The following is a 25,817-nucleotide window of genomic DNA, read 5'->3' as shown; positions in this document are numbered from 1 at the left end:
TTCCTCAGAAGCCCGCACTGAGCTTGGGAACGGGTGTGGGGGTACGGCCCACGGCATAGCAGCTGCGTATCTTCCTGCATGCCCTCTCCGCAGTGTGCCATCTTGTGCCTCTCAGTAGGTCAGTAAGTCCTGATGAGCTTTTTCATGGGTCAACTGGTTGAACTGATATTTCATGTGGAAAAAAAAAACACCCCAAAACAAGAATTAGTGAACTTAGGTGGGCTGTGTGTGTCCCCGAGGAGCCATTTCTCCAGGGACTGTTGATGAGTCTGTTAAGTAATTGATGTGATCTGCCTCATTGGAGATCTTTTCAGAAGAGCATTTCAAGGCCCTGGAACGATGGCGTTTTTTAGTTCACGTGGAATGTGTTTGCTGTCCTCAAAGTTGCAGTGACAATGACAAACACTGTTATGTCAGGTGCCGGGCATAGGACTCTGAGGTTGGAATATTGTGGGTTTGAGGCCACCCTGGTCTATAGAGCAAGTGCTGGACCAGCCTAGGCTCTATAGCTAGCAAGAAAACCAAAACTCAGAGAAAACCAAACCAAACCAAAAGAGATCCAATGCAAGACAGTGAAAACTGTAGTAACACTGGAAATCCAGTAGGTGCTGCTGTTGAGCTGGAAAGCCCGGAGTTCAGGAAAGTGGTCAAGAAGCCCAAGAGTCTTGAGGGATGGGATTTCCTGCAGGTCCGGGCTGTGGTTAAAAGAGGTGGACACAGGGATGGACAACCGGCATGCTTGGAACAGGCAGAGGGTCAGGCTTGGACAGGAGGCTGAAGGGTCAGGCAGAGGTTTCCTCTCAAAGATTCAGGGGTCTGGGCTGCTGGGGCCTCCACAGATCAGTCCTCTGTGCTTCCCGATTGACCTTCATGCAGTCCCTCCTAGATGGAGAGATTTGCCATGCAAATGAGAGGCCCTGAACGCTCTGTGTCATAGGATCTAGTGCTGACCTCAGACTGTCCAGTACTTGCTTCTGCTTTCTGGGTTCTTCTCTGCTCTGCCCGACATAGTTGAGAACATAGTATAAACGACAATGACCATTTGTCGGGGGGCGGGGGCCGGGGAGGGAAGATTAGCCGAGATCTAGGAGATAATTGAAGTTATTTTACAAGACTGGGAGCTGGACCCTAACCCAGGAACAGAACGGACGAAGATGGCACTTATCAGGCTGGAAACAGCCCTGGTCTTTCAGAAGTTCAGGAGGAAATCCCAGATGGGTATTTTTTGGGGGACAACTGTCATAATATTTTAAATAATATATAAATAATATTCATAAGTAGCAGTTAAAACCAAGAGATTAGAATGAGTGTGGGAAGAGAAAGAATCCAAGGATGGTCTGAAGCGTTTCAATGGTAATATGCTCCAGTGAGCTCAAGGGTAGAGCACAAGGCCCTGAGGTGAGTCCTCAGCATTGAAAAACAACAACAACAACACAGAATGCTATGGAGATGAGGAAAGAACATCAAAGGGGAAAGGAGTAACTGGTAGGTAGGAGGGGGAGGAGAGAGGTGTCCTGGAATCCAGGAGAAAGGTTTTCAGTTTAAATTTCAGTGCTAATGCACTGAATTTAGCAACCTGGATGACACAAAATGATTTCAGAGCAGAAAGGAAAGGGATTGTGATGGGAGTAAGTTAGGAGAGGGTGGGAGGGAAAAAAATTAGAAGAAGCAAGCATAGACAATCTTGAAGAATTTGGCTATGAAGAAGAAAGAGACAAGAGGAAGATGCACGAGAGAGTCTAGAGCAGATTTTCTTTTTATATTGGAATAGTTAAGAACGCCAAAGGGTGCTGGTGGCTGGTACCTGTAAATTAGCCACTCAGGAGGCTGAGATCTGAGGACTGCAGTTCAAAGCTAGCCTGGGCAGGAAACTCCATGAGACTCTTTTTTTCAATTAACCACCAGGAAACCAGAAGTGGCGCCGGTGCTCAAAGTGGTAGAGCACTAGCTTTGAGCTGAAGAGCTCAGAGCCAGCATCCAGGCCCAGAGGTCAAGCCCCACAACTGATCAAAAAAGGAAGAAGAAGAGAGCTGTTGAAGACTAAATTCAGTGAAGGAGAGAGGGTAGAATCAGGGCTGGCTTCGGTATCCCAGTTTGTCCTAAAGAGGTCAGCAGTGTGAGTAGATGCATCGATGTAAGACAGAAGTGGGGAGTGGGCACTAGCAGAGCTTTTCTCATTGCTACACTTTTCCCGGACTAATAGGAGGTAAGGCCATGGGCTGAGAGGGAGGGTGGGGAAGAATCTCGCCATGGCTGGAGGAGGTGGTTAGACCATGAGACCAATATGGCACCAGGAGAGTTATTAAACTTGCTCGTAGTGGCTTCACGGGTGGCACTTAGAGCTACGATGGGATGGCATCACCAAGACTGAGCAGTAGGTACTGCTGCCCTTGGGTGACAGGGGAGGAAACATCGTAGGAGGTGTCAGGACTCGTTTGGGGTTGGTCAGCCATTGGGGAACAGTACAGTCTCGTGTGACTCTCAAGGCCAAGCCTACCTCTCACCCCCGCTCCAGTTCCCCATCTGCTTTCTTTACCTTTGCCGTGGGAACGAGGGCCCAGATTTTCCCATGTGTTCCAAATCTGAGCCTAAAATCAAATCTTCCCAACTCAATGCCCTTTCCACAACCATTCCCTAAGTTCCATCATAATGACACCAGCGTCCCATAGATATGGCCATCGTTTTCAGCCTCACCCAGTGGTTTGTTGAGAAGCTTGCCTGCACTAACCCAACCATCCAGGAGAGGGCGGTCGTGTGCACTCAGGCGAACCTGCCCCACCCACAGAGGTTCTGAGAGGCTCAGACACCAGCTGTGTTCCCTCTGTTCCCAGGCTTCTACTCTGAAGCCACAGGCGCCTGATTCCTCAAGAATGTTTGCTTAAAGCAGTGGTTCTCAAGCGGGGATTTCCTCCCAGGTGGCATTTGGCAACATATGGAGATGTTTTGGGGTTTTATAACTGGTGTGTAGAAGCGAGAAATACTTCTAAACATCCTAACATGCTCAGGACAGCCGCCACACCCAACAACAGAAGTCTCCGGCCCCAAATGTTAGTTGGTACAATGAGAGAGTAAATCGGCCTGCCCTAAATAAAAATCTATAAACAGCCTGGTAAAACTGATAGAAGATGGCTTCAACAAATATGCCCAAAGCCAACTGCAATCATTCAAAAATTACTTAGGGGATGCCAGTGGTTTCACGCCTGTAATCCTAGCTATTCAGGAGGCTGAGATCTGAGGTTTGAGGTTTGAGGCCAATGCCAGGCAGGAAAAGTGAGACTTTTATCTCCAGTTAGCCAGCAAAAAGCTAGAAGTGGAGCTATGTCTCAAGTGGTAGAGAGCTATCCTTGAACAACAACAACAACAACAAAAAGACTAAGTAACATAGGGCCTGAGTTTAAGTTGCAATACCAGCACGAAAAGAAAAGAACTTGTAGGCTGTGCTTCTATGGCAAGTACCAAAAGGTTTTGAGATCTAAGTGATTTTGTTGGGTTTTTTGGTTGTTGTTTTTGTTATTGGTGTTTTGATCCTAAGATCTCAGCCTCCTGAGTAGCTAGACCCACCAGTGCCCAGTGGATCTTGACATCATTTCAGCTGCTCTACTGGCTAAACCCTTGCCAGAGGATGCGCAGATTTGTGTTATTCACCATAGGCAGCAACCGCCAGGAGAGGCTGTCCCCTCTTAATGTCCAAGGCTTTCTTACTGACCGTTTGTCTATCACAGGAATGACAGACTTGGCCTTGCAAAATTGTCATCCATTGCTGGGACTCATGGGCTTGTTCCCTGGCCCTGAGCCCTTCCATGATTGAGTGACTAGTTCTCCAAACCCACTGGCCTGACCTTCCTAAACTTGCGTTCCATTTGGAAGCCCTGCCCCTTTGAGTTGGAAATGCTTCTCTGAAACACATCCACGTTGGAAAAGCCTAAGCAGTTATCTGCACCTCGCCTGAAGCAGATTGTCTTTCAAGCCAAAATGAGCTCAGCGTTCAATAGAATATTGACTTGTGTCTGTCAATCAAGCTGTTCCAATATTTATGTCTTACATTGTGACTCTTGTTTAGCAGAACACAGAGTGGAGAAGTGAGGAGCAGCCTTAGTCTAGAGGAAGTTTTATTCTCTAGTGTGATCTAGTGTGATCCTCCCCCTTCTTTTGTGCACAGACACCAGAATTACAAACTTAAAGTCAATTTATAGCTATGACACGTGATTAAATGATATTCATGCCACAGGTTTCACCAAGGTTCAAAGTGCACATTTTCTTCCTCACTGCAATTTATTTGAAATGCAAAGCATAAGGTTATCTACAAATCAGATATGCACCCCTATCTGCAGGGCAAATTCAAGGGCTTCTTTAGCTTAGATGGGAAAAGAGCAGGGTGTGCTAACTTGAATGTTTGAACATAATTATCCTTCCCTGGCTGGCTAATGTTAAATACAGTACTATGCTCCTGAAATTTAGAAATAATAGGGCTGGAGATGTGGCCCAAATGATAAAGTGATTCTTTCTTAACATTTGCAAAACCCTGGGTTCAATCCCTAGTACAGAACAAAAGTTCAGTAGTAATAATAATTATTATTATTGATATTGCCCATAGAGGGATATTTCTGTGAGTTATTCTCTAAACTAAGTACTATCCTAGTAATGTGTGTGTGTGTGTGTGTGTGTGTGTGTGTGTTGCTGATACTGGGGCTTGTACTCTGGGCCTGGGTGCTGTCCCTTAGCTTTTTCACTCAAAGCTGGCACTTTATCATTTGAGCCACACCTCTGCTTACAGCTTTTTGCTGGTTGATTGGAAATAAGCATCTCATGGACTTTCCTGTTCTAGCTGGATTGGGGCCATGATCCTCAGCTCTCAATCTCCTGAGTAGCATGAGCCATCAGCACCTGCATTTATCCTGGTAATCTTCATGCTCAGACTACTATCATTGTCCTGTAGACAATGATACTAAAACTCCAAAATAACACATACTCCCTGGGAAGGACTTAAGCTGAGATCTGAAGAAAGATATTTGAAGTTTTAAATATACTAGAGGAGTTTGCTCTTGGAATGACATCTAAACTGAATTCCTTTCAGAGAACTGAAATCTTCTGATTTACATAGTCTGAATTTGGGGTGAATAAAAGTCTTGATAGCTTTGTGTATTTTCCTCCATGAAACATGTTTGCATTGCATCACAAAGCATGTGGTAGGCAAACAGTGAGGTTTTAAGTCTAAGATGCCCTTCCACCAACTATGAACACTGAGACTTGAGTTCCTTGGCTCTTCCCAAACTCAAGTTTCACATCTTCAAAGTGGAGTGAATTTCAGAGTATTAAGTTAGTCTGACTTTTCATCCCTGTGACAAAATACTTGACATAAACAATGTGAGGGCTAGGGGATCTCTCTTAGTGCATAGTTTCAGAGATTTCAGCCTTTGATCTTTGGCTGTGTTGATTCTGAGCCTGTTTGGGTAAGGCAGGGAACAACGTGGCAGTGGAGCCTCTAGCTGAGACTGTTCACTTCATGACAGACAGGAAGCACAGAAAAAAAGGGATCTGGGGCAAGGTATAAGGTTCCCAATCACCTATTTCCTCCAGTTGAGTCTCACTTCCCAAAATAGCGCCACCAGCTGGGGACAAATGGTTTGACACATGAGCCTGTGGGGGACATGTCAGATGCAAACCATGAGAGAGTATGTCAAGGATTTTACAAATTGCCTGTGACTTCGTTGCTGAGGTTATCATTGCTAGGCTCTCAGTTTTTTACTGTTGGCTATGGAAATTTTAAATTATCTTGGGTCTTTCAAACTTGACTTTGGCATCTGTGTTTTGTGTGTTGCCGATTACCAGCTATGAAGAAAACGTGACTGCTTGAACTGTCTTCCGCATTAAGAGAACGTGGGTGTTAACTAAAGCATGTTTGTGTTTTAAACTTCAGGCACTGCCCAGGTTATTGAAGGTGGCCAAGTAGAATACAAGCCTCTTTGGGGCATTCGGTATATGTGGTGGTACCATTTAATCGGCCTCGTCTGGACCAGCGAATTCATCCTTGCCTGCCAGCAAATGATCATTGCAGGGACAGTGGCTACTTGTTATTTCAACAGGTGGGCACCAGCTTTCTTCCTGTTGCATTGTCAAAGTACTTTATGGTAGGGACTTCGAAAACAGTGGGAGGGTTTTGACCTGACTCTTTAAAAAAGGTTGACAAGAGGCAAACACTAAGCTAAAAATGGAACTAGATGCTCATTTGGGGGTAAGAAGAAATGTTATACCTCAAATCTGTCACATTTCTAAGCCATTTGGCTTTAAGTCAGACAGTATAGAAAGAAGCCAAATAGCAAAGTGATCGTATTGCTTAGAACTGAAAAATTCCTGAAAGGAAGAGCTGAATTCTATAAATATCCATTCTTATTGACTGCAGATTTTTTTTTTAAATTTTGCGTTTATTTTGAATATACTTCAGTAAGTTCTGTCAATCATGGGTTCTTTTTTTCTGTAAAATTAGGAGAATGTTTGTTTAAAAATAATTTTAAACCCTAAAGGATCTGTGTGTAACTACAAACTGTAATTTATGCCTGAAGAATTAAGCACTAGTAAATTAATGCTTCTGTGTTTATAACCTATTACCTTATAAAAAAAATTAATTGACCACACACACACACACACACACACACACACACACACACACACACACACACACACACACACACACACACACACACACACCCTAAACCCTGGACTCTGTGTGTGTGACTTTCCACCAGACAGTGAGACTGAAGCCAGAAGAGCAGAGCCAGGACAATGACAGGGTTGGACTCCAAACAGGAAGTTTAGCCCCAGAAGGGTTGATCTTCTTCTAATCTCTCAGACTAAATGAGTAGATAAATAGGAGTTTTCATGGGGTAAGAAAGTCAACCCAGGATGATTTATGCCATCTTACAGTTGCTCCTGACAGTAGAGAACATTGTGGGTTTTTAATATAGTGGTGAGATTTGAGGACTTCATCATTCAGGGCTCTTGCTCTTGACACTAAGAACCTCCCAGGTGCTGGGAGAGGGAGGAGAGGGGGAAGGGTGTTGCTTGCTCCTGAGTAGGAAGCAAAGATCATTCTGACTGAATTGGCCAACAGGTGACACTTGTCTGACCCAGAGAATGGATGTGTGTTATCTTAGAACAACAAAAGCAAAGCCTTTTTAGCAAGGCTTTGATGTGGCATTCCAGCGAAGTCTGTGCATTTATCTGCTTATCCCCTCTCTGACTCTGCTTATCCCTGAAAGAATGAAAGAGGAATGAGCACACAAGGACCGGGAGAACCCGAGAAACTATCATAGATAGAGAATGATGAGAGCTGAAGGCAAGGTGGTCAGGGTTGCTGGCCCTACAAGAAAAACCCGGGAAGGCCTGTCAGCGTGTGTTGGAGGCATGAGGCCCAAGTGAGATGCACACTGACTATCGTCACAAAAACCCAGACAAAGCTCAGGATTTCAAGGGGGAAATGTATAGATGGCACCTGGGCTCTTCAGAGGCCCAAACTCAAGAGGCGCTAGACATGGAGGAGCCAACAAAGCTGAGGCTGAGAGCAAAGCTCTGTACCAAGCCAAGCAGAATGACCCAAGAGGGAGGACCCCTCCCACCCCCCCCTCCCCACACATCCAGCCCCACATTCCACAGCTCAGCTCCTAGATGTGGCAGCCAGGTGAAAGGCTGGCTAGAAGATTCTTCTCAGAGCCCGGTGCCAGGGGCTTACGCCTGTAATCCCAACTACTTGGGAGGCTGAGATCTGAGAATTGTGGTTCAAAGCCAGCCTAGGCAGAAAAGTCCCCATGAGACTCCTCATCTCCAATTAATATATATATATTCTTCTCTCAAGAAAATGGCTAACACAAGTCAAGATCTACAAATAGTCCATATGCCACCCCTGCCAATGAAATGTATTTCCTGACCCCTAACCCAACAGTGAAATGCACCTGGCAGCCAGCAATTACCCACCCCCAGCATCCAAGGCTCTCCCACATTTCACTCACTAACTGGTGATTGTTAAAGATTTGAAGAAAATCACTGGTGAGAGAAAGAGAATAAAAATAACAAAAGGAGTTTAGAAAAGACAGATACAATACAGAGCACAAGAGGAAACTAGCGAAAGCATATGTGCATGCGCACATACACACTTATAATTTCATCAGAAAGAACAAAGAAATTTTACACCCATAAACTAATATCTCCCCATTAAAGGAATAGTAAACGAGTAAGAAAGAGCCCTCAATGATTTTAAAAAATGGTAAAAACCAACATTTTCTATGGAATAGTTAGAATATAGAGTTGAAGGATTCTTCTAGAAAGTAGAACAAAAGGACACAAAGCTGGGCACTGGTGGCTCACACCTGTAAGCTTAGCAACTCAGGAGGCTGAGTGCTAGAGAATCTCAGTTCAAAGCCAGCCAAGGCAGAAAGGTTTGTGAGACTCCATCTCCAATTAGCCAGCAAAAATGGCCCAAGTGGTAGAGTATCAGCCATGAGCAGGAAAGCTAAGCAAGGGAACAAGGCCTTGAGTTGAAGTCTGGTATTGTATACCAAGAAGAGGAGAGGGGAGGGGTGGGGAAGGGAGGGGAGGGGAGCAGAGGAGAGGAGAGAAAACTAGGTAAATTGGGTTCCTGAGGGTCATTGAGCTTTCAGAGAAGGGTTAGGGTTTTAGGGTTAGGAGAGGAGAGGGGGAAAAGACATGGATAGAAAACTGGGGAAAAGGTAAAACATTAGAGTTGCTTAGGATGGATATGAATTCCAGAAAGAGAAAACTTTTTTTTTCAAGTGCCTTGCACTTGCTACTCTTCCACTGGGCTAAATCTCCACCCCCAAGATGTTTTTTTGTTTTGTTTTGTTTTGTTTTTTGCTGATCCTGGGGTTTGTCCGAGGACCTGGGTGCTGTCTCTGAGCTCCTTTTACTCAAGGCCAGTGCTCTGTCACTTGAGCCACAACTCTACTTCCAGATTTTTTGGTAGTTAATTGGAAATAAGAGTCTTGTGGACTTTTCTGCCCAGGCTAGCTTTGAATCAGAATCCTCAGACCTCAACCTCCCAAGTAGCTAGGATCACAGGCACAGAGCTTCCTGTGTCTAGCCCCCAAGATACTTTTTTAGAGGAATAAATTATGGTAGAAAGCTTCCCAGGATTGAGGACATAAGTAAAGAGAAAAACTTGGAAAGTGGGGAAGGAAAAGAGATCAAGTGGAAAAAAAAGAAAGAAAGGAAAAAGATTGCAGAACCAGAGAACCAGAAGCAGGATGCAATCTGACTTCCAATAGCAACTTCAAACTAGGAGAATACCACCGCAGCACTGTCAGCATGGTAGGGAAGACCGCTCCCAACATTGAATCCATACCTATTTCCATTGTCAATCAAGAATAAAGGAAAATAAAGTCCCAAAATATCTCCCTCTCCATCTTTTCACAAAAGAACTTTCTCCACTGAAACTTATGAGTAATTTTCAGTAAGTAAGGAGGCAAATATGAGTTTTCAAAACAAACAAAAAAAATGATGGTCTGTAGCACAGAAAAGAAGAGAAGAGAGTTGCCAGGAAGGTCACCAAGTTGCAGAAGGAAGGAAGATTGGGGGATGGGGGGAAGGGGGGAAGGGAGGAAAAGAGGAAGGAAGGGAGGAAGGGAGGAAAGGTGGAAGGAAAGAAACGAGGGTGGGAGAGAGGAGGGAAGGAAAGAAGGAAGGGAAGAGGGAGGGAGGGAAGAAGGGAAGAAGGAAGGAGGGAAGGAGGGAAGAAGGGAGGAAGGAAGGAAGGAAGGAAGGCAGGAAGGAAGGAAGGAAGGAAGGAAAGAAGGAAGGAAGGAAGGAAGGAAGGAAGGAAGGAAGGAAGGAAGGAAGGAAGGAAGGAAGGAAGGAAGGAAGGAAGGAAGGAATCCAGTCCAAAATGGAGCAGGAAGGCAGTGAGCTTCAGGAAGGCTATCTCCAAGAAAAGAAAAAGAAAAGGAAACTGAGAGAAGAAGAGATGTGTTTGAACATGTTGAGAAAAGACTTATGCTTTGGAGAGACAATCAGCAAAGGTCATAGAAAACAAAGCAAAGCAAATAAAAAATGTGTACCGATTATGAACTCCAAGACAAAACAAAAACTGTCAAGGGAAGGAAAAAAAAACTTGGAATAAGTTACTTGGATTAGTTGTGAATACTCACAGTACACATTATTTATGTGCCAATAATATAAACACTAACCATAACTAAAATCTAATTAAGCTACTAATATAAACACTAAGCATACTAAAAATCTAATTAGATTGAGAAGAAAGGCAATGAGAAATGAGTATATGGGGTAGCAGTTCTGAGTGAATAAGGAAAAGGAAACTTGAGTCTCCATGATGAGGAGTCAGTGGACACTATCTTAAGGTTTAAGTCAGGAGGGGCTGATAACACAGTTCAGTTGTGGTATAACACTTGTCTGATGTGTTCAAGGCTCTGGGTTCAATCTTCAGCACCAATACAATCGATCTAAAATGGATTTCCAGAAGAAATAGTTAAACCATTGTCTCCAGACAGAAGAATTGGGGATGGTGAAGAAAACTGCCATTTTTGCTATTGACTGACCAGTACTATTGGGCTTTTAAAGTCACTTTATTGTTAGTATTAAAATTAATGAACTTAAAACACATGATGATTTCTTTTTAGCCATATAGTTCCTTTAAAAGGAATTTTAAGATGAGTAGATCCAAAGTGTGATACCTATTCACAATGGAATTTTACACAGCCATTAGAGAGAATAATATCATGTCAGTTTCAGGGAAATGGATGGACCTAGAACAAATCATGTTAAGTGAGGTAAGGCAAGCTCAGAGAGACAAACGGCACATGTTTTCTCTCATATGCAAAACTAGTTCTAAAATACACTGGGTTATTATAAATTTACAGCTCTCTAGGTATTCACATGGAGACCAAAGGAAGATACTCTTAGGAGAGGAGCAGAAAGACTATGTCCCTCTGATCATATAAAAATAATCTTTATTACGAGCTTTACAACGTTGGTGCGGGGGGGGGGGGGGGGGGGAGGGGGGGGGGAGGAGAAGGATTGGGATTAGGTGGGGAGGGGGGAGGCTGGGAAGGGATGTGAAGGGTAAACAAAGGAGGAGGCTGCAATGCTTGGTAAGAAATGTACGCATTATCCTGCCCATGTAACTGTAACTCCTCTGTACAGTATGTTCACAAATAAAATTAAATTAAGTTAAAAAAAATAATCTTTATTGAAATGAATTACAAGAAATTGAAACAAGAGGTTTTTTTTCTTTGTTGCTCTTTTTGTTTCCTTTTTTGTCTTGTTTATTCATTTATCTGTCTTTGGGAAGGAAAGGGGGGCACAGAAATGGAGGGACAAAGGCTGAACAAATTCAGCAGCAGTACTCACTAGACACTATGTGAAAACTTGTGTTATGGGGATAGGAGGGAAAAACTGGGGAAAAGTGAGGGAAAAAAAATGTAATATTGTCGAAAAAGAAATGTACTTTTCTTCCTTTTTCGGTTGTGGGCCTTGAGCTCGGAGCCTGAACACTGTCCTTGAGCTCATTTTGCTCAAGACTAGTGCTCCACAGTACCATTTCTGGTTTTCTGGTGGTTTATTGGAGATATGATTCTCATGGACTTTCCTGCCTGGGCCGGCTTTGAACAGTGATCCTCAGCTCTCAGCCTCCTGAGTAGCTGCTATTACAAGCCTGAGACACCAGTGCCCCACAAGAAGTGAACACTTTACCTGACTTATGTAACTGAAACCCCTCTGTACGCCACCTTTATAATAACATTTTTTTTAATTTAAAGAAAGAAATTCTAGCCAGGTATTTGTTTTAATATGAAGATGATTCGATCTTCCCTGTTCCCATCCCAAACTTGTCTGTCCATCACCCACTGGGTTAGTACTTCAATGCCCATTCTCTAAAACATGGTGGAATACAGAGACCAGTAGCATTTTAAGCCTCCTGGAGGTAATCGCCTCTTCTCCGGGCAGGTTTTGCTGCTGGTGAGGGAGCCAGAGCTGAGGGCAGCAGCTGCAAGTATAGCCAGGAGGGATGGCAGATGGCTGGTACTGGGGAATGTGTGTAGCAAAGGGTCTGCCAAGACAAGGTCTCACAGATCCTTCGCTTAGCCTTTTTTTTTTTCCTTGCAGGGTTGTGTCTGGTTTTGAGGGCAGGTATTGAGTGTCTCCTGGCCCCTGTGAGCTGGCTTGGGTTGAAAGAGCCTTCTTTGCTTTCTTTCTTTCTTTTTTAACGTTGTCTCTCATCATGTGATGACCCAGCTGCTGGAGCCTCTGTATTTTCTTCCAGCCAAGCGCTGCTGAGCACAGAGTCAGAAGGAAAGCAACCGTGCCTTGAAACCAGTTATCCCCCAGCAGTGAAACCTCAAAAACGGAATGTCTAACTCCAGACTTCAATACCTGAGGGGGGCCCAAGCCCCCTCCCCAACACCAAGGGCTCCCATTCACAGTGGCCTGTGAATCTTTTCTTCCCCGCTTCCAGATGGAAAGCAGGTGTTTTTCTCTTTTCCCAATCTCTTGAGCATCAGGAATAAGTTCTGAGGCACATAAATCTCAATGGAAAAGTAAACATTCTTCCTTAAAATGAAGAAAGGAAAAAGATATGTCAGATTTTCCTGGCTGACACTCCTCATGTATCAGATCCAAATGAATTCCTATCAGCAATGGCTTCCCTGGCCCAAAATGTCCACAGCATCTTTTTTTTTTTGGGAGGGGGGGGATGAGGGACAACTGGGCTGCACTCTTCTGCTCCCTCAATTACTGTCCCGTTCTCTCTTCTTTTTCTTCCTAATGATTTAAAGCAACAGCAAGATGCAGCCATTGCCAGCTCATGAGACATTGCTGGCTACGATTCTTTTTCTTCCTGAAAACCCAAGCTGTTGTCAAAACCTTAATTCACATGGACGTATGAGCAACCTGGGAAAGCTGTAGAGGAAAGCGGTCTTCGCTTGTAACCCATGAAGTTGCTTCTCGGAAAGAGCTGCGTTTTCTAGAACTGGCATCAGAGGAGGGAATTCAGAGGGGTTACAGCAGCTCTCCTCCTTTGTTTTATCTGCTAGGATTGGGTAAGGGGGTGAGGGGAGGCTGTGCCCATTCAACTCTTTTGTCACTTCTGTTTCTCTGGGCAACTGACTTGAGCACATCCTTGGGTGCTGTGTCAAGTCATGGCGAATCCCACAAATGATTCACACTGAAGCGACCTGTGATGAAATCAGTTGAATTTGCAGGAGCCCAGAGCTGTGCAGAAGTCAGACACCCTGGGTTCTGGGTTTCCTTTGAATTGGATCTCACTGCAGCCTTGTTGGCCACATCCTGGTCCTGCTCCTGTGATCTGATGATGCTTTTTATTATCAAGCTAATGCTGGCCATATTTCCCTTTGCTCCCATGTCATTCAAATAGTTGACTGTTAGAGAATTAAATTTGGAAGATGGGATAAACAGACAACTGGAAGTGCTGTAAAAGCACACTTGTTCATTTTTAACTCACCAGTATTTTTTTATTTCTTTTTTATCCTCTTATTTGTTTGTGGCATTGAATGCCACCAAAAGAAATTAAATTAGCTACCACAGAGCAGATGAAGATCTTGCCAAGTGCTATTGCTTGCTTGTTTGCTTTCTTTCTTTCTTTCTTTCTTTCTTTCTTTCTTTCTTTTTCTTTCTCTCTCTCTCTTTCTTTCTTTTTGTTGGTCATGGGGCTTGAACTCTGGGCCTGGGTGCTGTTCCTCAGCTCTTCAGCTCAAGGTGAGGGCTCTACCACTTGAGCCACAACACCACCTCCCATTTTCTGGTGGTTATTTGGAGAAATGACTCTCATAGACTTTCCTGCCTGGACTGGCTTTGAACCTTGATCCTCAGATCTCAGCCTCCTGAATATAGGATTACAGGCCTGAGCCACCTGCTCCCAGCTTGCATTCCTACTTTCTAAGTCATTGGTGCATGGATGTTTGTGCTGAAGAGGATTCTTGTTTCTTTCTGAGGTGGTTTTGAAACACTGTTTTCTTCTGTTCCCAGGAATAAGAATGACCCTCCTGACCATCCAATTCTTTCATCCCTCTCCATTCTTTTCTGCTACCACCAAGGAACTGTCGCCAAAGGATCTTTTTTAATCACTGTGACGAGGATTCCAAGGATGGTTTTCATGTACATGTGTAACACCCTGAAAGAAAAGGTAAGGGCAAGACCAATCACAGAGGAAGTTAAGGGCTGAAAACTCAAAGGGGCTTGGGACTGGAGTGTGGCTGGTGGCTGGTAGTGGCCAATCAGAGGCCCCTGTGCTCCTAGGGCCATCTGCCAGAAGGCCATGCTCCCAAGTTTTGGGTTTGATGATGGTCTAATTTGTTTTTGTTTTTGTTTTCCAGCAGGGGAACTGGAGGTAGTTGGGAGGGTGCAAAGCCTATTTTCCTTCAAATTGAAGTGCAGATCAAATATAGCCAGACACTGGTGGCTCACACCTACAATCCTAGCTCCCCAGGAAGCTGAGAGCTGAGGATTGGGGTTCAAAGACAGCTGGGATTGAATCCATGAGCCTCTTACTGCCAGTTAACCAGCAAGAGGCCAGAAGTGGAGCTGTGGCTCACATGGTAAAGTGCCAGTCTTGAGTGAAAAAGCCAAGTGAGAACATGATGCCTTGGTTCAAGACACAGTACTAGCACATCTCTCTCTCTCTGTCTCTCTGTCTCTGTCTCTGTCTCTGTCTCTCTCTCTCTCTCTCTCTCACACACACACACACACACACACACACAATGTAGATCAAATGGGTTGGCTTCTGCAGGAGAAATGTAAACCAGTGTTTGTAACTATTTAGCATGGTTTGTTTACAGTAAGAAAATACATTATAACATGGTTTCTGTTTCAATGCTGACATACCCACCTCCCTGCCCTTCCTGCTGCATTTTCTAACACGTACTACAGGGAAGTAATGGGTGTGGGTGAGGAGGAAGGGTTGAAGAGAGAGAGGGAGGGAGGGGGGAAAGAGAGAGGGAGGAAAGAGGAGAGGGAGGGTCAGAACTCTGTGTAAATGTGTTGGGGGGAAGGGGAGGTGCACACATGCTTTTTGAAATCAAGAAATGGGCAAGCTGACCTACATCTCAGCTCAAAGGACAGAGGACTGTAGGGCTTTTGTGTTGAGAATTTTCTCCTCCCTGGGTTTTATTTCCATGCACATTTGGTTCTGAATGCCAGTGGAAACCAGAACACCAGGAAAACAGCTGTTCTCATGGTATTTCTAGCCTGCTACACAAGGAAGCTTGGACTTCACCCAACTTTCCTGTTCTCACACATTGTTCATCTTTCCCCAATCCCGACGTCAGGCTTCAAGACTTGATCTGAGTTTTCAGCAAGCTACCTGAGTCTAACCCTTGAGAGCCACTCACTTAATTCTATGTCCTTCGTAAATGGAGGACATCGGACACGTGGGCTTGTATTATAGTTAAGAATTATTTAGCTTTGCCCTTTTAGGCAGACATCTGAGTTGTTGGCATTTGAAAGTCTGCAATCAAGATTTGAGAGTAGCATGTCAATTAGAAAACGATGGACTGAATTTCACATGAAAATTACCTGGCTTCCATTTTTCTGAAATGCATGCTGAGCAGTTGCCTCTGATCGGAGAATATTTCCTTGTGTTTCTATCAAAGTCTCGCCTGGCTCCATTTTGGTATTTGAAGACACATTGCTAGCTCTTCTGGGGGCAAATCTAGTTACTTCTGGCTCCTGAATTTTGGAGTCTTGGGAGACCTTCAGAAAGATTTCTTGAATGTCACAGCCTTTTATGTAAAATATAGTCGTGCATATGTACGTACACACAAACATACATATTCTGTTTTTGTGTGTGTTTACCTATATGAAGACATAGTTATGTATTAACTATTAACACTATATTTATGTTTTAGTATGCATATATTCATTTGTTAACATATGTATTAGTGGTAAATTATCATAAATAAATGACCAGCTGGGAGCTAGCTATCCCTCTTCCAATGAGCCATGTTAAGCCCTTTGGGGAAGCAGCTTTCCATTACCCAGAAGAGAAGTTTCTAGAAGTCCCAAGGTCACTCTGACCAAGGTCTGAATGATTATTTTTCACCCCCTTTTCCATCCCAATTCCACATCAAAGCAGCCAGCTCCTTTTTTTAGTGATGACACTGCTGGCAACTAGAGCCTTTCTTAGGTTAAAAAGAAAATAAAACAAATCTGCAGTGGCCTTACAGCCCGGGACTGTCTACACTGAAAACATTTTGCACAGCTCTGTGTGATCTTTCCTACACTAAATTGGCTCATTCAAAGCCTCTGCCAGGCCAAAGAGAATCCAGATCAAGTTTCATCCAACTGAATTAAGTCTGGGGCAAGAAAATGTCCATATAAGGCTGAGTTACTCCTGGGGTCCTTGCAGCACACTATTTTAGGATGGGTCGCAAGAAATGTTTCCTTCTCTGGGGCATGAGCAAGACAGAATGAGGTGCCCTTCCCCCAGGCCTTTTATTTAATTATTCACTTTTGAGTTATGCACAAATCCTAGTTATATTTCCAAAGGCTGAATTGTTCCTTGAGATGTAGACCTTGAACGTTTCATAACAGGATTTCATTTCCCCCAAAGTCAAATTTGATTATTGATGTGGGCAGATACCCAGGGTCTGTGTTTTGTTGGTTGGTTGGTTGGTTTGTGTCCTTGGGATGTAAAATTTCCAGGAACATAAACTTTGGGTTAAGAGGGCAAAGTGAAGCTGAAAGCAACCTGGATGCCTGATAATGAGAAATTGACTCAATGGCACACATCTGCCAAAAATTATACTGTAGGACAATTAACTATTTTACTATGTGAAAATTAGTTATATGGTATTAGAATTATATGTATAATGTGATGAAGAAAAGCAAACTGTGCCAGGTACAGTGTACAGTGTACATGCCTTTAATCTCAGCACCAAGGACACTGAGGCAGGAGGGTTGGGAATTCAAGAAGGCTGGTCTGAGCTACTCAGCAAGAATCTGTGTCCAAAATTTAAAAACAAAACAAAACAAAAAATCCTGCTAAGCGCCAATGGCTCTAGCCTATAATCCTATGTAATCCTAGCTACTCAAGAGACTGAGATCTGAAGGTCAAGATTCAAAGCTAGCCTGGGCAAGAAAGAGTGTGAGACTCTTATCTCTAATCCCCAAAAAACCAGAAGTAGAGCTGTGGCTCAAATGGTAGAATGCCAACCTTGAGCAAAAGAAAACAAAAGCTAAGGAACAATGCCAAGGTGCTGAGTTCAAGTCCCAGGATTGTCACACCAAATAAATAAAATAAAACCCCAAATTTACGAAGCGCAGTGTACTGTTGGAGATACCACCCTCAGAGGCAGATGAAGAATGAGAGGCATGCTCTCGACTAGAGTCTGAATCTGCTGTTTTGATCCCTTTCTGCTGAGGTTAACAATCCCCCACAACAGCTAAGCCCAGGAGAGGAATTTAGCTCTTTGTAATGATAGTCATTGAAAGCATGCACAAAACAGAGCTTCTCCCACTCGGAAGGAGAGCTCTCAGGATTCCCCAGGTGTGTTGGCTGGCAGATGGAAACAGTGACCCCTTGGATGCTGCCTGCTCACCTTCTCTCCTCTGTCCCTCCCTCTGTTCCTGTGGCCGTGGTCTGGATCTGATCCCACAGCAGAGCACATGGTCCAGGGCTGCATCCAGAGGCTGTTGCTCCTGTGGGTGTTGGTGTCTATCCCGATATTTGCTTCGTCTCAACCAGGTATGTGCCCTACCCTCTACCCCCAGAGTACCCCGGGGCAGCTGCTAGCTCTCAGGTCAGAGACTGGCAAATTCTTTTGTGAAAGGAAAAGAAAAAAAAAAAAAAAAAACCACGTAAATCTGTTAGACTTTTAAGCCGTATACTCTCAATTGAATCCACTCAATCCTGCCGCCATCATTGTAGACAAAATGTCTGCCAGTACAACTTCATTGATGGCTGCTGGCCTTCACAGGATTTCACATGTTAAGGTATCCTTTTGTTTCTTTCCCCAACCATTTTAAATTTGTAAAATAAAATCATTGGTAGCTACATCCATGATCTAAATGGATCACCCAGGCTGTGGTTTGCAGAACCTTAGGCTATTAGAGATACTCTTCAAATTCTGAAAGAAATGTCATTCTCCTGACCAAAGTAAAATAAATAAATAAGTAAATAAACCAAGCAAGCAAGCAGAGGGCGTCTTTGGAAACCCTGACATAATGAATATACATCCACTAAGAGCTCATTTTCACTGTCTTCAAAGGCCATAATTTTCCTGTTTTGGGGGGGTGGAGGTGGGGGAGAATTGCCTCTCTCATTTTTCTATATTTCACCAGCCTTTCCTTTTCAAGCTATAAATATTCCTTTAAAATCATAAACAGGATATCCTGCGATTGTTTGAACTTCAGATTGTTTTTTTTTTCTCCCCTCTCCTGAATCTTCAAGTTGATGAAAATTTAAATACATGTTTTATTTTTCTGTCGATCATCTAGGAAAGTTTAATGGCCCATCCTCACATTTACACAATGCAGTGTTTTTGTTAGTCAGCGGGCTGTTTTATAATTTAAATGTTCTCGGAGGTCGCACTTAAGGGAAGTAGTTTTTATCATTGCCCATCTCCCTAATAAATGCACCAGTACAAGTAAAGGGGCTAATTATACCGTCCATGTTTAATGTCTTATAAGTAGTACTTATAAGAATACCTTTTATTATTCCAGAAAGAAAAGCTCAGCTCTATTTTTAAGGCTCTGAAGAATCTTGGAGTGTATTTCGGAGCATAGTTGGTTTTCACTTGGATCCCCTCAAGCTAAAACACAATTGTCAGCATGTCGTGGCACTTTTTGGAGTGATGGGTCATAGAGCCAACACTTGTGAGATGCCTGGGCTCTCTCCTTAGAACTGAGTGCATAACTCTGGACATCATCTTACACCATTAAAGTATTGGAGATGTAGTACAAAAACAGGTTGTATTTGCATGAAAAGTTGAGGCTAAGGGTCATTTAGACTCGAGAAAGAAGAAAGGCATAAGGCCATGGATGCGAATACGTTGGCCACATGGGCCTCTGAGACTCCTGGTTGTTATAGAATGTGAGTTCTTTCTGCATCCCTTCTTTCACTGGTGGTTTTCAAGCTGCCCATAGCAGCCCCTGGGGCATATTGCAGGCCCCTCCCCATCCGGAGGGGGAAGCCTGGAGTGAGGAGGAGCAAGGATGGGCTCTGGTTCCATCCGCTCCACCCCATCCTGCTAGTCAACCACAGCAGCTGCAATCATGCTTGGTTTGGGCCAGTCGTCTCCTGAAGGCTTCCTTTGACGACAGGTCTCTGCAGCTAAACATTTGGAAATCACTGTCTCCTGTTTTCACATTCACTCTGCTCAGTTATTCTGAAGGACATGTTTTTGGCTTTGTGAAATTAGAGGGGAGGGAGGCGGGAGGCAAGTACTGGGACTTGAATGCAGTGCCTTTCCCTGTGGCTTGGCTTTTTCCCTACAAAGGTTGACTCTCTGCCACTTGAGCCACAGATACGCCTCCAGCTTGTTTTAGAGATAAGAGTCTCAAGCCTGCCTTCAGCTGGCTTCAAACTGTGATCTCGTATCACAGCCTTCTGAGTAGCTAGGATTACAGGTGTGAGCCACCAGCACCTCACAAATTTGATTTGATGCAAACAGTAACGTGCTACCTCACACCTGCAAACCTGGTCACTCAGGAGACTGAAATCTGAGGATCGTGATTTGAAGCCAACCTGGGGCAGAACAGTCCCTGAGACTCCTAAATCCAATTTAACCACCAAACCACCAGAAGTGGAGCTGTGGCAAAACCCTCAAGGGCAGCACCCAAGCCCTGAGTTCAAGCCCCAGGACTAACACGGAAAAAAAAAGAAAAAGAAAAAAGTGTCACCTCCCTTCCTTTGCTATCAGTGTAAGCACAGGTCTGGGCTTCCTGTCTTCTCACAAACAACTAGCACCGGTCAGAAAGGCCCCACAGGGTGGTAGAATCAGGCACAGAGAAAAACCTATTGCTTCCTGGGGAATATGCTCATCTCTCCCCTCCCCCTGCTCCACAACCTGCCCTGCCTGCCAACTCTCCCCGCTCCCCGCTTCAGTGAGCATAATGTTGGTCTGTCTTCTGAGCCTTTGTGGCCGACTTGACTGTGTAAAAATCTCAAAGCCTTCTCTCTCCCCGGCCCTAGCAGCCAACTCCGTGTCAATGCCTCTCTTTCTCCCTGTCCCTCAATAGCAAAGGCGACCGGTGACTTTGGGTTCATCCCAAGCCAGTGACTTCCTCTCTCCCCAGAAGAGCATGGATCTCAGGGAGGAATAACAAATAGAGCAAAAGCGCTCTGACTCTGAAAAACAGTGGAAAGGTCCTGAGGAAGAGGAAGTTCTATTGGTCACCGCCTTTGCCATAATAGGTAACCTTGTCATGGAGTGTCCACCCAGCCCTGCTGTGGCAGAGGTGGCTCTACTTCGTGCCCCTCTCCCCCACCCCAGCTGGTGTAGCGCTATTCTGGGGCAGCCAGCTGATGTAGAGAGGCACACCCCTCGCATGCGTGTTTAAGAAGAATACTCACACGTGTGTCAATACGATCGTTGGCATGAAGGCTCATTTATAGCCAATCATAATCCCCGCCCGCAGCCAGCTGTTTTGTGGCAAATGCTACCACTTCAGATAGAAAGGAATTAAGGCACCTCTTTGTTAGAGGCCCCAGACTGTCTGGGAGAAGACAAACGGAATCCTCCTGTTTCCTGGAGCCAGGCTCGGAAGTGTATGACCAGGGCTTTGTGCAGCTTCTCTGGGAGCCTCTCAGGAGCTCCCACCTGCTGTGGCCTAGGCCCCAGGAGGGTGACACCCTCAGCTCTCTTCTGCACATGGGCCTCTGGACTTAGGCCTGCAGGCAGCCGCCATCTTAGACTGGACTGTCTGAAACCCCCAGAGTGACTCAGAAGTCCTGTACTTCTGGGAGACACGATTCATATTTGTTAAATGAATGGTTGCATTACTATGGGAAGGGCGACAGGGGCAACGGGACAATCAGGCAACTCTCTTGGGAGACAAGGGAGTGTTCAGCAGGGGTGGCTTTGACTTGCTCTGAAATGTGCAGCCTTTGAAGATATGAACACTGGTTTTGTCTTGGGCCTTGACCACGTACTGATCTACTTGAGTGTGTTAACTGCCTGTGCTCCCTCAGAAATCCCCTGTATGGATGTTCTTTTTCCAACTTGTGTGTGTGTGTGTGTGTGTGCGCGCACGCGCGCGTATGCGCTCACCAGTTCTGGGGCCTGAACTCAGAGCCTGAGTGTTATCCCTGAGCTTTTTTTTTTTTTTTTTTTTCCTCAAGTCTAGCCATAGGTCTACTTCTAGATTTTTGCTTGTTCATTGAACATTAGAGTCTTAAGAACTTTCCAGCCTGGGCTGGCTTTGAACCATGATCCTCAAATTTCAGCCTCCTGAGTAGCTAAAATTACAGGTGTGAGCCACCAGTTCCCAGCTTGCTTGTTTGTTTGCTTGCTTGCTCTTTTTCTTTTTTGTCAGCTGTGGGGCTTGAACTCAGGGTCTGGTTACTGTCCCTGAACTTTTCTATCACTTGAGCCATAGCTCCACTTCTAATTTTCTGGTGGTTAGTTGGAGTTTTAGAGTCTCATAGACTTTCCTGCCAGGGCTGACTTTGAACTGGGATCCTCAGATCTCAGCCTTCTAAGTAGCTAGGATTACAGGTGAGCTACCAGAACCCAGCTTTTTTTTTTTTAAACCTAAAAACTCTGGGTTTTGAGAGGTAAAGTGGTAATTTTCCTGACATGTACAGAGAAGAAAATAACAGCTAACTTGCAAGTCTTTGCTTTTCCTCATCAAAGTTCCAAAGTATCAAGAGACACAAGAGTCAAACAGGGCTCACCTGTCTATGGGATTATGATAAATTAGAGGTAGGATTTTTTTTAAGCTCTTAGTTTTGGCCTGGCATGTAATGGCACTTCCTAAACAAATGGAAAGTGTTATTAGTATCATCATCTACCTACAGGGAAGTGTGTGAGCTCCGGGTTGCATCCTATAATACCTGAACTAGTGTCCACTCACCAGGCTATTCAGTAAACTCACGCAGTCAGTTGGCGGAGAATCAGTATCTACTGGAATCTTCTCTCTTCCCTAACCCATCTTCACCCAGAGCCACCACGCTGACCACCTGTTGGGCTAGCTGAGTTACTAAGTGCTCCATCTCTAGCGAGGCAAAGCAATAGGCAAGTCTCTCCAGCCACCAGGGGTCACACAGGTCTAAAGCTAATATGTTTTCGGGTTCCAGGGCCCCCACCACTCGCTTCTGCATCTAGCTTTCATTTTCTTTCTCCTCTCTCTATTTTCAACAACTAAGAGCAGGGGTGACATTACCCAGCAAAGGTAGCTGGGGCTGTTTCCAATAGCAGTAGCTTGTAAGCCTGAGCTCCACACAGAACATGAAGAACCCCAGTGTAATCTCTGTATCTTCCCAACATGATGTGTCTGAATACACTAGAAATAGTGGGGAGAGCCACTCATGGTTTTAACTTCCATCTAGGAGAGCCATCTTCAGAGCCAGGCGCTAGTGGCTCACATCTGTCATCCTTGCCACTTAGGAGGCTGAGATCTGAGGATCGCAGATGGAAACTAGCCAGGGTAAAGTCTGTGAGACTCCCATCTCCAATTAACCACCAGGGAACTGGAAGTGAAGCTGTGGCTTAAAGAAGTAGAGCACTAGCCTTGAGCAAAAAGAGCTCAAGGACAGAGCAGCCAAGCCCCGAGTTCAAGCCCCACGACCAACAAAATAGAAGCGCAAAGAAAACCACCTCAGGGGCAGCAAAACCCAGTTTCCTCCTAAATAAGGAAGCAGTGACTCATGAAGACACAGCTGTGATGAGCCCTGTGTGGATGGGAGGATCTGGAAGCCATGGAACAGACACATTCTAATCCCTTCCCTCTGCAGGTTAGTGCCTGTGGTAGACACCCTGGTACCCAAGTCTGGCCTGGACCCTCAGCTAGGACTACAGGTAGAGTGCAGGAGGCTGCTCACGATGAAAGATGTCAAGATGACAGATGGGTGTCAACATTTCCCCAATTCATTTAGTGTGGGAAATGAAATAATTAAGTAGCTCCTGCCACAAATCTAATCATCCCCATGATGGAGAATAGGTTTCTTCACATGTCCTTTGTCTTTGGCTCTTCAACTGCAACAAAGTTGAAATAACAGCAGCTCTGCCCTTCGCCACAAGCCAGGCCCTCTCCCTCTCTCACGCCTTATTTCAGCAAGGCACTGACTGTAGGTCCATCCCTCAACTGACATTCTCCAGCTTTCTCCTCCTAGACACAGAGAAGTTGGGGGGGGGGGGGCGGGAAGGAAGCGATTGTTGGCTAGAGACTAGAGATAAACTCCTGTCAGGAAGGAGGCTGAGTCATGGCAGTTGGGGAATACACGAATACACGTAGAGGGTTCAGCTCTAGCAGAGACTGAGTTGTGCTACCAGTGGGGATCTGACGGTGCCCTAGGCTACAGCACCTGAGTCTCCTCTTCAGATAGTTTTCACGTTCGTGTGAATCTCAGCCACAAACTCACATTGCAAGGAACACTGTATTGTGTCTCTCACTCTAATTTCTGACTTAGAGCTCTCATTCCACTAGACAGTTAATAAAAAAATTTAATTTTTTCTTGCTCTCTCCCTCTACCATGGGATTATACAAATTTTTAGGTGTAGCCATGCAGTAGTAGACAAAATATCTTGGCACCTTCGTGGCTCCTTAGACTCTACCTGATGAGTGGGAATCTTTTTATTTTGCCAGGACTAGGGCTTTATATTCAGGGCCTCATATGCTCCCTCAGCTTGTTCAAGTGGTAAAGCACCAGTCTTGAGTGAAAAAGCTAAATGACAGCACCCCAGGTCCCAGTTCAAGACGCAGTACTAACCAAGGGGAAAAAATTAGGAAACAAAAGCCACTAAGATTTGTAGCCTGGGTGTCTTCCAGGCCCCCTCTCTTGGTCTTAGAACATAAGCCTGAGTCCTGCTGGAATGGGGTATGTGGAGAAGAGAGAGAAGAAATACATTAGGGAAGAGAAGCAAAAGACAGAGGAAGAAGAAGGAGAAGGAGAAGGAGAAGAAGGAGAAGGAGAAGGAGGAGAAGAAGAAGAAGAAGAAGAGGAAGAAGAGGAGGAGGAGGAGGAGGAGGAGGAGGCGGCGGCGGCGGAGGAGGCGGAGGAGGCAGAGGACGAGGAGGATGAGGAGGATGAGGTGGTGGTACAACATCATCCATGTGTTAGGATAATCAATCAGGCCATGGTCCTTCCCAGCAGTCTACACACATTGAGACACAAGTTCCCTGAACAGTAGGGAAGAAGCCAAGTGGATACATTTGGCTCCGCAAGCTTTCTTAAGTAGGTGGGGCTAGAAAGTTCCTAAAAGTTTTGGCAGTTGGCTCCAGGCTTTGAACATTCTTGTGGTTTCATCTTCCATTCCCCAAGTCCCCTGTTTGCCTTTTATAGAATGCCTCCATTGGCAGGGGCAGTGGGGGGTGGGATTAAAGTATATTTACAAGACCTACATTCATCCCAGGCCTGAGACAGCTGAGGCTGAATGACTTCATCGGATGCGTCTCTGTGTGGGTGGAGAAAGGATGCGGGGCATGTTTGCCATGCCCAAGGCTTGTCTTCATCAAAGCTACAACAAAGGAACTTGATGAGGGCCAAAGCATCAGAGGTTACTGGTCTCACTCAGTGATGTACCAGTTCCCAGCCTGGAGTTTGGCCAGCACAGATCTTCTGTACGTGTCTGTGGGTTGAGGGATGACTGGGAAGGTCCCCCCTTTGCTTCCACACCTACCCTGAATTCATGCTGACTTTGCTCAGCTCTTACGATTTGTTTAGAATAGCAGGGAGGTGATGAAGAAGGAATTCCTGGCTCAGAAGAGCTGCCCTTTCTTGGGAAGCTGTCTGAACCATACATGCGCTCAGCAGACGCACCTGATAGAAGAGGAGTTAAAATGGGAAGACAAGTAGGTAGCCTTTTGGGGCTCAGAAAATATGTCATGTTACAAAACCACAGTAACGAAGACAGTTTAGTGCTGGCATAAATATAGACATGTGCTAGATAGACGACATATAGACCTTTGTAACAAAATAGAGAACCCAGAAACAAAACCCTGGCACATGTGGCCGAAGGTGGCCAAGAATAGGCAAGGGAGAAATGGCAGCCTCTTCAACAAAGGATCTTGGGAAAACTGCAGAATGAAATACCTTTCCTTACACCCCAGTGAAAAATTAACTCACACTGGATTAAAGACCCTAAAGTCAGATCTGAATCTCTGGAAGACACAAGGGGGTGGAGGAGAACATGTAGGATATTGGATTTGGCAGCAATTTCTTGAATTCGAACAACAAATCGTATAACCATGTGGCCCCAACTCTAGTTTTGCCAGCCCTGAGCCAACCTGCAGGGAGTCCGATGGGGAACAGACATCAGCTTTAAAATTATTTCCCATGCTGGGTGCTGGTGGCTCATGCCTGTAATCCTAGCTACTCAAGAGGCTAAGATCTGAGGACCGTGGTTTAAAGCCAGCCATGAAAGGAAAGCCCACGAAACTCATCTCTAATTAACTACAACAAAAGCTGGAAGTGGATGTGTGCTAGCCTTGAGCACAAAAGCTCAGGGACAGCACCTAAGCCCTGAGTTCAAGCCTCAGGACTGGCAGAAAAGAAAAAAAAAGTCATTTCCCCAGTATGATATGAAAAACACATGGGCATTACTGTTTCTGCCTCCACTCTCTGGCTCTGGCTCTTTCTCTTTCTCTCACCATTTCCAGTTTCTGACATTTCAGTTAGAGAT

At 44.9% G+C, this 25,817-nt stretch overlaps 1 protein-coding gene across 1 annotated transcript in view; it reads left to right on the top strand.

The window, feature by feature from the left end:
• The window catches only part of Slc44a3 (solute carrier family 44 member 3), a 60,039-nt gene that overhangs the window by 23,457 nt on the left and 10,765 nt on the right, over nt 1–25,817 (top strand). The window contains exons 10-12 of the mRNA XM_042680126.1: nt 5,918–6,083; nt 14,005–14,161; nt 17,633–17,719. Of these exons, the coding sequence (XP_042536060.1) occupies nt 5,918–6,083; nt 14,005–14,161; nt 17,633–17,719 (410 nt within the window). The remainder of the gene's footprint in view (nt 1–5,917; nt 6,084–14,004; nt 14,162–17,632; nt 17,720–25,817) is intronic.

The sequence above is a fragment of the Dipodomys spectabilis genome, unplaced genomic scaffold (genome assembly GCF_019054845.1).
Source record: "Dipodomys spectabilis isolate Male_0828 unplaced genomic scaffold, ASM1905484v1 ptg000002l, whole genome shotgun sequence".
In the NCBI taxonomy this organism is placed as follows: domain Eukaryota; kingdom Metazoa; phylum Chordata; class Mammalia; order Rodentia; family Heteromyidae; genus Dipodomys; species Dipodomys spectabilis.
Note: the sequence above shows the minus strand (reverse complement) of the source record. Positions and strands in the feature narration are given on the sequence as shown.